Below are 17,416 nucleotides of genomic sequence, written 5' to 3'. Positions count from 1 at the left end.
AAGGCACCCGGCCCTGTCTTGGAAAGCAAACTCTGCTGAGAAGGGCCCTGTTTAGGATTTAGCTCTTCCGGGTCTACTACTTTGGGTGAAGCTACAGAAGGACTGGATAGTGGCTAATATTACCTCCTGAACAGACTTAAATAAATCCTTCATTAACCCCCGAGGCCTCCTTACCAGCCAACTTGTTAATACACCTATAACAAAATGGCTTAGTGTGAGATCTGGAAAATCTCTCCCCACAATTACCACTTTTTTTTTTTTTTTTTTTTAGAGGAGCTAGTGCTAGCAGAAATAGGGGATGTTTTGTCAGAGGCCTCCTGGGTTCCACTTCAAGAATAGAGGCAAACAAGTAAAATCATCACTCTTCCTGACCCCTTTTTTCATTTGGCCAAAGCCCCTCCCCACCCCCAGGAACTAAGCCTGACACAGGTATTATCCCCAAGGAAAGGCAATTACCCGGCCCGACTTGCTTTTGCCTGTAGCCACCTGCCCGACTTGCCATCCTCCTCCCCCATGAGGTGGATCTAGCATGTTTTACGCTCTTAGCAGCCTTCCAGCTCTTAATAGGTAAAGAGCCTGTTACTTTCCCGCAGCCATGCGGGTCCAGCGTCTCCTCCACGGCTTACACGCACTTCCGGGTCGCGCTGTGCATGCTCCGCCTCTTTTCCTGTTTGGACTGAAAGTTCCGGTTTCAGAACTAGGGCTTGAAGCGCACCAAGTCCTCCCCATACCTTGATCTCTATACGGCCGGCCCTCACATCATGGGCAGCAAGCAGAGGGACCACAACGCTTCTGCATCCAACTTGCCTGTGCCACAAAAGGCAACCTGTGAGAAGCCCAAAGGCATGCAGGTAAAGTGCAGCACTCACCGGCGTTCCTGAACCTGCCTCATGGGTACCATCTGACTGTAGGTATTCTGGTCAGAGAAAAAACAAATGTTTCACTGTGGGAAAAACAATCAATACTGAGGGACAAGGGGAAGGGTGGGGCCTTTTAACAGCTGTGAACTGATTGTGTTTCCTGTAGGGTGGAGCCTCTCATCTCTGATGTGTTGCCGTCCTGGAAGGTGAAGGGAGAATTACGAATATCTTCAAGTTTGAATCCTCAATTGTTTAATTCAGTTTCTTTTGGGTTTGTTTACAATCTCATCAGTGACCTGCTCTGGATAAACGCAGGTTACCTTTAGGGTACATAGAAAATTTGTGTGCGTGTCCCGTCCACACTGCAACGCTGGTGAGATGTGCAGCGAGGTGAAGTAAAATGCAGCATTTTTTTTGCAATGCACGGTGTACAGAAGCAGGCACTGTCACTAGCCCACATGGTAAAATGCTTACTGTATGGGCCAATTTAAAGTGATTGTAAAGACGCGTAAAGAAAAAAAAAAAAAAAAAACAAACATGTTATGCCTACCCTCTGCAGTTGGTTTTGCACGGAGCAGCCCAGATCCTCCTCTTTTTGGGTCCCTTTTTGCCGCTCCTGTCCCCTCCCTCCTATTGAATGCCCCCACAGCAAGCAGCTTGCTATGGAGGCAACCGAGCCAAGCTGAGCTGCAGCTCTGTCTCCATTCAGACATGGAGATGCCGTTCAGACCCGCCCCCTCGCTCTCCCCTGATTGGCTGACTGGCTGAGACATTGGATGCCGCGGCTGTCAAAAGGAGGGAGAGTCCCAGACAGCTGAGGGACTCATGGATATCGTGGGCGTTTTGCTACACACAGAAGGCTTTTTACCTTAATGCATGCATAAGGATAAAAAAAAAAACCTGATTTACAACTCTTTTAAACCTAGCCTTAAAATTCTGCGAACATTTAGTACCCAAAAAAACCTTAGAATCATTCCAGATATCCCCCATCTGTGTTAATTTTTTTCATGACTGTCTACAAAGTAGGGTTGAACCGATACCGTTGTTTTTACGGGCAAGTATGAGTACAGATACTTTCGGGGAAGTAGTCGCCAATACCGAGTATCAATCCTTGGCAGTGTGATCTGAGCCCATACAAAATGAATGAACTCAAATTGCACTGCAAAGAACTGCATGCGATTTAAGCGCACCGCTCCTGTGTGAACCCAGGCTGAAGTCACTATGACATGCCTGGGTTCACATAGGAGCGGGGGGGGCGCATGCAGACAGGCATCGTGCTGCATTCCTGTTCACATCACGGGTTATTCTTTGCAGTGCTATTTGAGCGCATTGTATGGGCTCAAATCACTCCGCAAAGGTTTTGGTTTCAAGTATCGTAGCATTTGCATGAGTACGAGTGAAAATGCTTAGTATAGGCACCGATATGGATACCGGTACAACCCTTCCACAAATCATTCTGCTTTTTCATCCCCCTTTGTAGCTACCCATTGATATTAACAGAGCAGGGACTACAAGTGTCTAAAGGGATGCAAGTTTTCTTTTGCTTGGGCTCATTACTTACATGTTCCTACTCTGCTGGCCACCAAACGGTACAGATTTTAGCTGTGCTGTTCAATTGTTTAATTACTGTTCCAGAAGCCAGTCTGATTTAATTAAAATCAAGCAACTGAAGGGCAGATTGCATAGCCATAAAAGTCTACTCTACACCATCCAGTGATCTGCTCCCTCCGTGGAACATGCCACAAAACATGTTGCCATGCTCCTACGTACGTCATATATGGCATCATTGATTGCCTCGGAGCTCCAGCAGCTTCCCTGTGTTACTCTGCATGCCACAGCCCAGTGAAACTGAATAAGCTACATTCTATCTACCCAGCCACTTCCTGAGCGCCATCCCTGCCAAATGCTGCAAACACACCAATCTACATGCACTTGATGCAAACAAGCAGACTTTTGGGAAGGTCAGCTGGACCCAGACTATCGGATATGCTATTCTTCTATTTATTTCAGTGAGTGTATATATATATGTGTTTTTAATCATTTTCCAATAAATCTACACTTAGGTGGAGGTGCCCTCTATCTTTGTGCAAAAAAAAACAAAAAAAAAAACACCTTTAACCATCTCAAGTCCAGACACTTTCACCCCATTCCAGTCCAGGCCAATTTTAACTTTCAGCACTGTCAAACTTTGAATGACAATTACTCAGGCATGAAGCACTGTACCTAAATGAAATGTTTTTAAGATATATAGAGCTTTCACCACTGGATTTTTGCTATTAAAAAAAAAAAAAAAAAAAAGAAAGAAAAAGATCGCACAGCTGATCAAATACCACCAAAAGAAAGCTCTATTTGTGGGAAAAAAAGGACATCAATTTTATTTGAGTACAGCGTTGCACAACCGCGCAATTGTCCGTTAAAATAACGCAGTGCCGAATCGCAAAATAGGGCCTTGCCAGGAAGGGGGCAAATCCTTCCGGGCTTAAAGTGGTTAAGATACAACTCCTTTAAGTCTGTGAGAAAGTTATAGTCTACAAACTATGGTATATATGACAATTTATCATTACTGATGTAATGACTGCCTATTATTTTTGAGGCCCTAAAAAGCCAGGACAGTACAAATACCACCCCTGAGTATGGGATACCATATGCAAGACCTTCCTAGCTTAGCCATGTAGAGAGGCCCAAAACCCTTAAGATGTTCTAGGAGCATAAAATACACATCTCATTTCTGGACTACCAATCACATTTTTGGATGCCCTGGAGCACAAGGACAGTAGACGCTAGCTGGTGTGGCGGTGATTAGAATTGACTGGCAAGAGTATTTAAGAAAATATATATACTTTTTTTACTACATGCTGTCACCAGAGCAGTGCAGTGTTACCGTAGTGACACTGTACTACTCTGGGGGGTGGACAGGATTTTTTATTTCATCACTGATTGCTTTCTACAGTGAGGATCACTGTAGAAAGCAATCAGTAAAAAACTGTGTAAAGGTTTCATTCACGCAACCTTGTGTACTACTATAATTGCTGTGATTGGTCACTGCCATCACATGGTACAGAGCTGCTGTGATTGGCCCTGGTACTATAGCTGCTGTGACCAAACACAGAGCGCTCGCAGCAGTGAACAATGGCATCATTGTTTACTATTCTTCATGTTGGTATTGGTTACAGCGATCACATGGTACCAGGGCCGCTCAAAGCCCCCCAGCACAATGATTGGCGATCAGCTGTGTCCGGAGGTCTTAAAGCGCATCCCATACATGCTCCTGCATATCCTCCTTGTGCATGCTTTTATGTAATATGGCCAGACAGGAAGAGGTTAAAGGCATTTGTAGGAGCAAAGCCAGAATGCACCAAGTGCATAATGTGCTAGTGTGTTCCAGAGGGAAAAAAAAAAAAAAACGCAGAAAAAAAAAAAAAAATCTACTTTTTTTCATTCTATGGGAGGACACAGACCTGCTTCAATTAATCTACTATAGTGACACCTCAAAGCAAGGCCACAACAGGGCAAGCAAAAAAAAAAAAAAACAGACTAATTGTCTCAAAAGAAAAACTATACAAGTCAGTTTTCCCTATGAGAATCACCTGGAGCAGCAGTTTCTGTATTTGCTTTCTGCAAAATTTTTATTCCAAAAACTGGCATCAACTGATGCATCCACAGCCACTTTATAATATCTGGTGAACATATGAAATGATGACCAAATGGCCCCCCTTACAAATCAACGACTGATGGCAGAAAGCCCAGGATGCATGTATCACTCTGGTAGAATGCACCATAACTAGAAATGGTGGTTCTCAGAGATTGAAAGCAAACACTTGGACAAGAGTATGCTTGATCCAATGTGAAATACTAGCAGTAAACACTGCAAGGACCTTTCACAGGCTCTCTAAACCCACAAACAGGGAATTTGACCTGCAGAACCCATCAGTGACATTCAAAAACACCCTAATCACCCCGACCATATCAAAAGAATGTTGCGAAACTTCCTTTGGGCAAACTGGAAGCACAGTGTCTTCAATTAAGTAAAAGCTAATACCACCTTAGGCAGATAAAGTGTCTTGGATCCAAAACAACCCAATTCTAAAAAGGACCAAAAATGGAGGCTTGCAGGACAACGCCATCAGTTCCAAATCTCTATGAATAGAAGTAATGAAAATATACTCAAAACGCAGTTTTCATAACTCTGACAATGCCAGGTTAAGGTCTGACTGTGGCCTGACTGGAGGGCCAGTGCAAAAACACTGGCATTGAAAGAGGTAAAGCCAGCACAGTGAAATATGGGCTGTGACAAAAGGGTCTTACTGAAGCCAAGGTGTGTCCACTACCAAACCAGCAGGATTTATGTACCATGGCTTGCTGGTCCAAACCCAAGCCACAAGGATCAATGAACATTCCTTTGGCTTCTAATCATATTGGCTTCTAATCAGTGAAGTAGCCATGGCAAAAAATAAAAAAAATCAGGGAAGGTAGTGACTCAGAAGAAGGTCCCGGAAGATGGACACCGTGTGTGTGTGTGTGTGTGTGTGTGTGTGTGTGTGTGTGTATCTATATATATATATATATATATATATATATATATAAAATCTATCTATTAAAAATAATAATAATCTCTCTTAAATCTTCCTGGAAACACCTTCCACAGAGGCCAGGAGTCCGTGGATGACTAGATGTAAATCAAGTAACTAAGGGGAGAAAAGCTGGTTGGATGAGAAACACATCTTTGTAGCCCAAGGCCACCTACTTGGGAGCCTATTGGTCCAACATGCTATCAAATACTCTAAATGCAAGAGCTCACCTTCCGCCGTGAGCTGAAAAAGGTAGGAGATAAACTTCATGGGAAAGATGACGTCTCCACGAGAATGGAGGAACTGGACTGCTAGGGAACGCTATCATCGCTTCTGGGATGAAAAGCTAGGCCCAGATTTGCGAGGAGAATCAAAGAAAAATATGCTTTTCCTCAGAGGAGTTCTTGATAATCTCATCCAGCACCACACAACAGTCAATCCCTAGTAAATGGTAGATACACAAGAGCCCAAGTCCAGAGGTGCATAAACTTACTTCAAGCCCTGGTGCCACCAGGTCTGCTAAATCCAAACAAAACATGTGAAACTTGTTCCTCCACAAGACCCTTTTGGCCAATGGCTTTGGATTCTGGTTCTAGGATCTTTAACCTAAAAACAAAAATGTTATATATTGCAGCTTTCTTGCCAATCCTTAAAGAGGATCTTCACCCTAGAAACATTTTTAAAAAAGTCAGCCGCTACAACTACTGGGATCCAGTGCTGTCCAAACTCAAGTCAGTTCTTTGGGTCCCCAGCCGGCTGTGACTCCTTGCAGCTTAACAGCCTGTTTCCCACTGTGAATATGCAAGCTGTAAAATGCTGTGTGAAAGGTCCCACAACCTTCTGAGACCTGTGGCGTGTCCCAGAAGGCTGTGGTCAAGGGAAATGGGGAAGGGGGGATTGGCGAACTAATGTTTGGATCGCCTAGGCCAGAGGAAGGTAACCTTTGAGAGGTGGAGATCTACCTAAAAAAAAAAAAATCACCAGGGTTGGCCACCTTTTTTTTTTTTTTTTTTCTTTAAAAATAACAGCAAGGTCCAACTAAATAGTAGGAAAACTTAGGCAAACATAAAAATGTCACTGTAAAAGTGTAAACTTCACCTACCAGTCCAGGCAGTAGATTTTGTCCATAGGGAAGAGGACGGCAACCGTTTTTAATTCTGTTTTTCACAATTCTATTACTGTGAAGCAGGTTGCTATTGTGGGCACTTGTCAGGGGACCCGAGAAGTGAAGGGTCGGTGTTGCTCTGTGCAAAACCATTGCACAGAGCGGGTAAGTGTAAAATGTCTGTTATTTAGAAAAACATTAAAAAGGTTTAAAGTCATTTTAACCCTTACTATTAAAAACTGTCCCCTAAGCGCTCCTAACACCTATGCCTACTAACCTGTGAAATTAATATCTGTATACATATTACTTAGTGCATACGCCTCTTTCCAGCCGTCTTTGGTCACATGATCTCCCGTGTGCCAGCGGCACTGCAGGGGAGAGGAGAGAGTGGTTCAACAATGACTAGTAAAGCCTTAAGTGGGATTCAATGGCCCCTGGGTAATCAGCGCTACCTCCTCCCCCTGCAGCCGTGCTGGCTGACACAGTGGAGCTGGATCACATGATTGGACCAAAGCCAGCTGAAAATAGGCAAGTACACAGATCTTTCTTACACAGGTTAGTAAGCATAGGTGTTGGGAGGGGGTAGGGGACAGTTTAATGAGTAGTTCGATTTAAGTCTGGAATCTGACTTTAAGGGCAAGTTGTGCAAGAACTTTAATATGTTTAAAGAAAATTCATATAGTTGTAATTTGGCTCAGCATCCAAAAAAGTGAAGAAAAATGTAATGAAAACTGCGTTCTAATGTTACCAACTGAGATTAAACGTTTAGTTTCCCACTTCATCTATATCTGTAAAATGTACTACTGAATTAGGATTGCTAGTTTTAAGCCGACCATACACGGACTGAAATTCAGCCAGTTCAGCAGGGACAAGTCAAATTTTGATCCATGTATGGACTAGCTAGTTGTATACAAGTGGAGCGATCGACTTACGTACAATCAGCCTGTTGGGTGTTTCCTGTACAATCAATGCTGCCGGCTATAGACAGCAAAACTGAGCATTGAATTCTGCGGACGGGGAAGACTCACCATTGGCAAAATGCAATAGCTCAACGGGAACAATTCCCCCATCCACATCAAATGTGTGAATGGGGGAATTGGTTCAATTTTTGTTGAACAAAAAAGAACAAATTAATCATGTATGGCCTGCCTCAAGAAGCAAATTGATATTTCTTGCTAAAGTTACTAAAAATGGCTATTGAATTACAGGAAAAAAAAAAAAAAATATATATATATATATATATATATATATATATATATATATATATATATACATACATATATATACATATATATACATACATACATATATACATATATACATATATACATACACACACACACACACACTTTTTTTTTTTTAAGTGAGGAAAATTTTAACATTTTAAAATTGTATGCACAACTGGAGAAAATAAAAGTGAACAATGCTACAGGTTTCACAGCCAAGCAAGGGGAAATCTCCCCTAAAGCAAGTTTAAAAAATACAGCAGTTAAAACTTAAGTTTTAACTAAAACTAAAGACATTTTGATATGGCTAAGCTTAAAAGGTTAAAGATGGCCATAGATGGATCAAAAATCAGCCAGTTTAGCAGGTACCAGCCAAACTTTGATCCATCTATGTCTGTTCCTATTTAAGAGAAGTCGATCTAATGATCGGCTTCCCTTGAGAACAGGAAGGTTGGGAAATTTTAATTTGAGCAATCCACACAGTCAATTGGCACAGATGGCACTATTTCTTTAGCCACCCCACCTGTGTGGCTGGGGCAAACCATTTGTCTTATCGGCCCGCTAGCTGATGATAAAAAAAAACACACGCTCTATGGCCGGGTTAACCCCTCCTTTAAGACCATTTTAAAAGTTGCCAAGATGGCCCCCCCCCCCTCACACACCCAAACACACCTTTCAGGGGTTCTTAAACCAGTAGCTGTCAGATTTAAAATTTAGCAGACAGATTTGTTGTTCCCAATGCAACACACACACACCATACCCACAGACATAGTTCATTGACACTTCCTCTAGCTAACAAAGTCTGAATCGCAGTATGGACGAGAGGCAAGGTGGGTATACTCTTAAAGCGGATTTCCGGCCACAAAATCGGCATAAGATTTTGGGCCATCCGCTTGCTCTTGGTCACCTGAAAAAGAAATGGATAGTTACGATTTTTTTTTTGTTTACTTACCTTGTTATTGAAGAAAAATACAATCACCTTTCTTCCACTTCCTCCCTCTGCAGCCGCGCAGTCACTTCCTCTTTGCATTGATTCCTGGGAGCTGAACGTCATAGCTCCCAGGAATCAATGCGCCTGCACCGGCCCTGCTCGTCACTTCCGGTACGGCGCCTCATTCCCTGCTAAACAGCTTCTGGGCATGCCCAGAAGCTGTGGAGGGATGACGCGCCTGCACCGGAAGCAACGATCGAGGCCGATGCAGGCGCATTCTGGGAGAAGAGGACGCAGAAGAGGACGCGCTGGCTTCAGCTGCTCACATCCGAGATGACAGCGCTGGAGTAGAAATTTTCAAGGTATTTCTTCTAAAAAGGTAAGTGCGACTCGGGACAGTACAGAGGCTATCCATTGTGGAATGTACTAGCCCTGACTGTCCCGGGGGGTATTTTTAGCTAAATTTCACCCCCGTGGCCGGAACTCCGCTTTAACCTCATGACATTGTCCTCTTGTATCAGGGAAGAAAATGCACACAGCAGACACCTACCAGTGTCAACTCAATACAATTGTCAACCAAAGCCATGTCTTGACTTTGTAAAATTCCAACATTTTCACATTTCATACCTTACAGCATCCAAAAGTAACGGCTCAAAGGCCCATTAAAATGGCCAAAACGTACAAAAAAAAAAAAAAAAACACATGCAACAAGGACGCTTACTTCTTGATGTTCTTTTGGTGTAAAAAAAAAAAAAAAAAAAAAAAAAAAAAGGCTTCCTAAATCAAATGTTGTGCGAGACAAATGTGCCCACTCTAAGTTATAGGGCCCCATGTAGCGTAGCATTGAATCACCAACAGAACCTCCAAGGTTCAACTTAACTTTTCCTAAAACCTAAATTCCTGAGTTTTTGCACCAACTAAGGTGACTTGTCAGTGTTTCCTAGCCAATGATGCAGATTATGCAGCATTCCAGTCAGCAGAAAAATGAAAAGTGATGTCCATAACAAAGATGGCAGCTGAACTTCCGCCACTGCCAACACTAAGAACAGCTAGTGTGACATGGCCCCAGTTCTGCTACACTCCAATGGACATTTAAACAGGGCCTGGTAAAGAAGTTCCTACATTCATATTGGGGCCACCGTCATACTACATAAAAGGAGGTAACTCACATTACGTGCACTGCAGTGCCAAAAAAATGGACAAGGTACTCTACTGCATACCACTTTTTTTGAATCTGCATTAAAAACTGCATTAAGAATCTAGTTACTATGAGCAACTATTAACTGCATGTAACTTCAGCAATATACACAGCGCTGTGTTACAGACACTCCCAGAACAAAATAGGATTGGGCTGAGCGCTGCCAAACTGGACTGGCCAATAAAAGGCTTCTCACACTCCACTGAAGAGAAATTCCAAGGTAAAGTGTTCAGAGAACATTTTTTGATATGGTTTATTAGGCATCGACCGATTATCAGAGGCCTATATTCACATATTTTTTGAAGTATCGGCCACAAACTTGCCGATACGGCCGAAATGACTTCAAGTGGTTGTACTGCCAGATTTTTTATTTTTTTTTTTAAATGACCGTATTCAAAACAGCCAAACTTGGCGTTTTCAATGCTTTTAAGTGCAGAGGAGGAGTTTGGGGTCTTGCAGACTCAAAGAGTACCTCTCACTGCCAATTACTATCAAAAGGGATGTTTACATTTCTTAGCAACAGCAATAAAAGTGATAAAAATTATAAATTAAGAGGACAGCGCGAAAAAAACCTCAATGTGCAGAATATCGGCACCGAATATCGGTTATCGGCCTGAAGGGTGGCTGCAAAATCGAGATTGGCCCTAAAAAAAATATATCGGTCAATCCCCATTGTTTATCTCCTGGTACCCTGCTGAGCTCAGTTGTTCCCGACTGCCCGTCCCAAAATTACTATTGTACACATAAGAACAACATTGGTGCCCTTCAGTGCTGCTATAAGGACCACCCACTGCCTACAAATGCACTGCGGGGCAAATAGAAGATTGACATTCTCAAATGTCGACTACTTGGCAAAGGACTCCTTTAAAATTTTGCTCTCTAAACATACATATAAAATAATTTACATAAAAATGATCACAAACCTGACCAAAAAAGGTAAACCAGACTAAATATATGGTTATCAGGAAACATTTCAGTCTTCACAAGTAATGCCTACCTAAACTTAAAGTGGTGTCAGGAAGAGGACTGCAATACCACAGCCAAAACGTAGCTAGGCTTCCTAAAAATACTTCCAGGCTTAAAAAAAAAAAAAAAAAAAAAAAAACATAAGCAGAATCTGTGAGCAAACACTATGTGACAATACGTAAAGGGCAGGCCAAATTCTATTGCAGTTTAGTAAAGACAGCAGAAAATAAAATGCCGTGTAGTGTGGTGTGGGACGCTGCATGTAGACGAATTGTGCAAGACATATGATACTAAACCCGGAGAAAGCTGCTTTGCAGACCCCACCTTCTAATGAGTTAATCTAAAGGTCACAGGCACGCAGGCATTTTATGTAATCTAAGGCCCCCTTTTCTCATTTTAAAAGACGGCAGACACCCAGCGGGTCAGAACGCTGTCAGCACACACACTTTATAGGAGAGGGCCAAAACCGGCCGCTAACACGGAGCCAAATCCGCAGAAGGTCTAGCTAATCGTCGGCTCACATTATCCCGACATCCGTCCCTCTCCGCCCTCCTCTCTCTGCCCGATATGGCCGACACATCCCAGCACCCTCGTACCTCTAGGATGTCTTCTAGAACATATGCTTCCATGTCGGCTGCCGTGTCTACCATGTTTTCTTACACAGCCATATCTGTTACTGCACTATGATTAGATCAGAGCCAGCAGGAACCCTCCTCTGTCAGCGAGGGAAGAGGAAATGGAAGGTTCTATTCTGGCCCGGAGCAGCGCTGCAGTTTCAGTGCAGGCCTCTACCAACACACACAGGGGTGACTCACACTACATGAGCTTTTAAAGACACAGATCCGCTTTTCTACCCACAACGCCTTACTGTCACCCCATCGCTGGACTGTGCACACAACGCACTTACACAAAACAATGGATTCACGAACATAACAGGCACTACATTAGACGCAGAAAAGTTCACATATACACATAAACTTGTCCATATGTGCAACTATTGAATATGAACTTAGATTATGCTATCAAATTTAACATGAAATCTGGCCAAATTATAACATACATACACACACACACACACACATATATACACACACACACACACACATATACATATATATATATATATATATATATATATATATATATATATATATATATATATATATATATATATATATATATATATATATATATTTATTTTATACATACACACATACATACTAATATATATATATATATATATATTTAAGCTGATGTCTAATACCTGGTCAATAGGAGCTCAATCCTGCTCAACACAACCCAACAAATCAGGCCATTAAAACTGACAAGACACATTACAATTTGATTGTACAACCTCTATTAGATCTACCGACTATTTGGTGTTCCCAACTGAATTCCAAAACCTGGTACTATATCAAGTTGTCAGTGTATATATATATATATATAAATAAGATTGTATAATCATGTTGCAAGGTCTATGGCCAAGTGCTACCTGTGCGCGATAACTGGTGCTCTAAAGCCGTGTTTGTACTGTTGTGAGGGTTGTATTTGTACAAGTGCTCCCTACATCCCCATGCAGGCAGTCCCATTCATATATTTTGTAGAAAGAAAGCGGCACCTCCAGTAATAGGAAACTTGAATTTATTGTGAAATCAAAGGTCCAACACCGAACATACATACAAGACAAACTGGATCAGCAGACGCGTTTCACACCATGTGCTTAATCATTGCTAATTGTAATTAGATATGTGTCTTCCTTTATGGACTGGGGAAAAATCACCTTAGCCAATTCATTGCAGTCCCATTCATGTCAACTGGGGCTCAGTGGTTGCAGAGAGACAGCCGTCGCTCCCAGTCTCAAATCTGTGTGGGTGGGTGCAGGTGCATGACCCTTTATGTAGCCAGTTTACATTTGGGGGCATGCATCAGCAACCACATAGATGTCAAATTAGGAGCAGTGACTATGCTCATGCAGTCGCTATGTCCTATTTGACATGCATGGGACTGCAGAAGACACCTGTGCAAACAGTCCACAAACAGGCGTGTGCTTAGGTATGCATGTGTGAACAAGGCCTAATGTAAGTAGTTGGATTATATCTGGTATCAGACTCTAGCAATGCTTAGACTGCCAAGGAGGAGTGCAGGGAGCCAATCAGCTGCGCTGTAGTGTTCATGGGCTAACAGGTAACATGTGGATAGCAGGAAAGAGCAGAGTGTCAGAGCGATAAGCCCATCAGTCTGCTGCTACTTCACTGTCCAGGGAGGGGACCAAGACTTGGCCATGTGCATATTTTGCATAGCTCACATTCCCATGATTTTTCTCAGTGATTCACTTGAATGAGCTGCCCTATGCACACTTGTCGTGGCAAAGAAGATCAGGGAGCAAAGTTTAGCCTTGAGCCAGGTGTGGTTTTAACACGGTGTGACACCTAAATCGCGACAAAAATCAAACCACGTTTTGGGTGCCATTTACACTGGGAGGCCGAGCCAGGTGCCGATTCAGGTTCCTGGGTGGATCCCAACCATATGGTCACAATCTTTCCCGAGCATTGACTGGCTTTGCGATGTGAGCCGACAGCAGGCTTCAGCCCGCTTTCTGCTCACTCCTGTGATCATTGAAGTACAGTCAAACGAGCTTTTGTTGTACTTTTACTCTTTTAGGCTAGTTTCACACAAGTGCAGCTACAACTATCTGAATTTCAGTGCGATTCTGTAGCGCATTTTGGGTTTTTCCAGCCTCATGTGTTTTTGAAGAAGCAGCAGACATTTTATTCACATAAATGTACTAAAAAAACACATGCGTTTTACACACGTTTTTTGGGGCATTTTCATTGACATCTATGGGAAAAAAAACACAACAAAGTATCACATGTACCTTTTCCAAAAACACACTGTACTACATTGATGTGATTGGGCACCATTGAAAATATTTCCAAAGCCGTGCAATTCTGGGCACCTGAAGTTGCACTAGTGTGAACCAGGCCTTACGGCTGAAAACGCCTTAGAGCTTTGAATGCCAGCAGGTTGAGGTTTTCCATAAAGTGTTGCATGACTGTGCTAAAGACAATAACCAAAAGGGTAGAAGACACAGCCACACCACACAGTGCTGAAGAGGATTCCAAGGAATCCCAAAGCCATTAATAGAAATTGATCTGGGGCGCCTGCTAGAGGAGGACTGTCTCCCCCCTTTCCTTCATGTCTAGAAAGAACATGTTGCAACCACTTGGTATTAAGGCAGTTTATAGGCCCAAGGTAATAGGCAAGGAAGGCCTCAAATATTCACAAAACCTAGATGGCTGATAGCAGGTGAGGGTAGGATGGCTAAAGTCGACCAAAGTTATTGTAGGCAGGCAGCAGGAATGGATTGAAGAGGAGAGTTTCACGTTTCCCACATTGTTATCCTAAGGAATCCAGTAACCTATACAAATGAGGCAGCTCACATTGCTCAGTCCAAGCAGCATACCCACTGTCTTCAGAGACAGGCAAGTGCTAAAACTATATGCCAGTAGCTCTGGAACTAGAAAGTTCTCTGCAGCTTTTACCAAAACAGAGTCTGGGAAGCTTCCCATGTAGAACCCAGTGCCTAAAGGTCCAAGCCATATCCACAATGTCCAGTCCAGTGCAGACCAGGTACAATGGCACCAAGGGCAGGCAGAGGACAACTGCCTGCGAGCTGCAATGCAAATACAGCTCTAAGAATGATGTAGAGAAATGTTCTTCAAAAGGAAAAAAATAAAGTCCAAGCAAAAATAGGTTATTCGAACACAGCAGAGCTAAAGAAAACATGCCCATTCTGCAAGAATATAAGCAAAAAAACAGAGACAAGCTGGGAGTAGGAGTGGTTATCCTGGGCTGGCCTACAGTTTTGTTTGCCAGTGTCCAGTCCTCCTGTAGCTGGCAGCAATGCAGAAGGCTAAAGGTGTCCAGTGTCCCTCAATGGATGACAAAGTAATATAGTATGGGGGGTCTACAGTTCATTTTTAAAGACAAAGATCTGCATTTTAACATGTATGAAAAATGCACAGCAAAATAGTTACCCTAACTACAGTTCCCAATTAGTGGTGGCCTCCTTCATACGTCATGTACAAATAACTGCTTCTCTAACCTTTCTGCGAAGTTGGAGTGAGCAGGGTGAAGCACCAAGAAGGGCAATACTGGATGCCCACTTGGTTATTTTCTTGTGTCACACTTTTGTGTTTTTATATCCACCACAAAAGGGAAGTGAGCTGCGTCTCTAAAGGCACCAAGAAAACGATTATATGTTATGTACAAAATAGCTTATGGGACATGGCATGTCAAATTTTCAAACCACTGGCCATCTTAAAGCAGTTTAAGAACAAAGGGGTGAACAACTCAAGCAATAAAACCAGGAGAAACTAAAGACCAACCAAACAATGACGTTGATCAAAGACCCTCCACCACCTTATAAAACTTGGTGAATTTGTAGGCCAAAGGCCATGTCACAGCTTTTCAGACCTGAAAAAACATGGCAGAAGACCCAAAGACATGCCTGCTGCCCTGGTAGTGTAGGCACGGACAGAAAAATAGGGAACCGTTTGTTTCAATTATCAAACATGATTTAGTGCATTCAGCTGGCAATAATGGATCTAGAAGCCTGATCCTTTTTTTGGGACTCATTACAAATAGAGAATCCAATTTCTAGTTGGAGCTGTAACCCTAACTGCATCTAAACAGTGGAAAGCAATCTCCTTAGAGGTTTAGGAGTTGAACACAAAGATGATAAAACATCTTCATTCAAACGGACTTTAAAGACCACCAACAGTAACAGAAAACACACTACTGCTGTGGATAACTAGAATGTTTCCTCGCAGAACAAGGCAGCCAAGCTCAGAAACTATTCTTGCTAATCTAATAATCATACATACTGCAGACAAAACATACAACAGAGGAGAGGAGTAAGCTATAGGTTCACCTGCTTCAGCTTGGTAACCTGTCCTTCTTGTGTCTGACTTTGCCAAGCGTTAACAAGCTTTGAAGGCATTTTAGGAGGAGGAAGTAAAACATACTATATGTCGTAATGCAGTCACGTACCACAACCAACCATGGAGTACTCAACCAACTGGTAGTGGATGTCAATCCATGCCCAAAGCATAAGAAAATGTTGGGGTACTTTGGCTGTAAACAACAGCCACTGCAGGTGGCAGACTGTGACCCAGTCCCCAGTAATGAAAGTTCAGATGATTTTGGCCCTTGATAACTAGAGAAAAAAAAGTTGGTGTTCTGCAGCCACAAAAAAAAAAAAAAAAAAAAAAAAAAAAAAAAAAAGATGGCATAGAGCAGGGGTGTCAAACTCAATGTAATCGTGGGCCGCATCAGCAATATGATTGCCCTGAAAGGGCTGGTTGTATCTGTTAGACTAGATGTCTAGAGCATTCCCTACCCTTACATAAGACGTCAAGAGCCACTCCACCATCAGAAGTTGAGTTCCCCCACCCTTCCTTACATCACAGTGCACCCCCATTGCCTTGTGCTGCTGCTGGGAAGAAGTTGGAGGCAATTCTGGAAAGCAGAAAGTACAGGGTCTGGGGGAGGGATCAGAGGAGGGCTGGAGCTCTTTTGCAGCTGCAGGAGAGGTGTGAGGGCCACATGAAATGGCCTGGAGGGCCGGATTCGGTCCACGGGCCTAGTTTTTGACACATGTGGCATAGAGGGTGTGTGCAGGACTCTACTCCTTACTGCCAAAGAAACTGCAGTTCAGGCAAGGTAATGCAGCCTAAGAATGGTAGCCATATTGTAGCACAACAAGACTAGTCCCAGTTGCACCTAGAACTGCAAATGGGGCTCAAAAGATTAAAGTACACATAGTTGTCGTTCACAAATGGGGGAAAAGATCCTCAGAAATTCCCAACTATAGACCCATATCTTCATGAAATATGGATTTTAGGTCATTCACTAAAATCTTGTCGGACTGCCCTCATTCATTGATCTTTTTGCCGATTCATACAGGCAATTGGGCTTTGCCCCGAGCATAAAAACATTAAAACGCAACACTTTGGGCCCCTATGTCAGAAAATAGAGAGGACTTTATCAACTGACATGAAGAAGGCATTCGACAGGTCAGCATAGGGCTATATGTTTGAAGTATTAAGAGACATTGGATTAAAAGACAAAATGATGTCCTGGACAAGGGCCAAATACTCCACTCTAGTGCCAAAATAAAGGTCAATAGCATTCTGTCAGATATTCTTTATATCAAATGAGACCAGAGAAGGGTGCCCTTTGTCCCCTTTAAATATTTATTCTAACACTGAGACCACTTTTGAAAACTATAAGGAAAGGTGAGAATATCAGGGAATTCCAGACTGACACAGATACGTACAAAGTGTTCATATACGCTGATATGTTGTTTTACATAACACGACCTCAAGTGACTATACCCAAAATTACTTAAAACAATAGATTATTATTATTATTCATCTTCATTCAATATGAAAGACTACAAATCTATGGCAATATGTGGCTCACATAACTCATGACTATCCCAAACACCCCCATCAATATCCTTTTCCATAGACCACCACCTACACCAAGTATCTAGGTA

At 42.6% G+C, this 17,416-nt stretch overlaps 1 protein-coding gene across 4 annotated transcripts in view; it reads right to left on the bottom strand.

The window, feature by feature from the left end:
- Nucleotides 1-17,416, bottom strand: part of ANKRD17 (ankyrin repeat domain 17) — a 331,682-nt gene that overhangs the window by 273,007 nt on the left and 41,259 nt on the right. The window contains exon 1 of one of the 4 annotated variants that reach the window (XM_082265184.1): nucleotides 11,451-11,602. The exons of the other annotated variants lie outside the window; for them this stretch is intronic. Coding sequence (XP_082121310.1) covers nucleotides 11,451-11,504 — 54 coding nt within the window. The 5' untranslated portion in view covers nucleotides 11,505-11,602. Of the gene's footprint in view, nucleotides 1-11,450; nucleotides 11,603-17,416 lie in introns of those variants that run through there. 4 annotated transcript variants of the gene reach the window in all.

The sequence above is a fragment of the Pelophylax lessonae genome (genome assembly GCF_965119305.1).
Source record: "Pelophylax lessonae genome assembly, chromosome: 1".
NCBI classification, from domain to species: Eukaryota; Metazoa; Chordata; class Amphibia; order Anura; family Ranidae; genus Pelophylax; species Pelophylax lessonae.
This window is presented reverse-complemented; position numbering and strand designations above follow the sequence as displayed.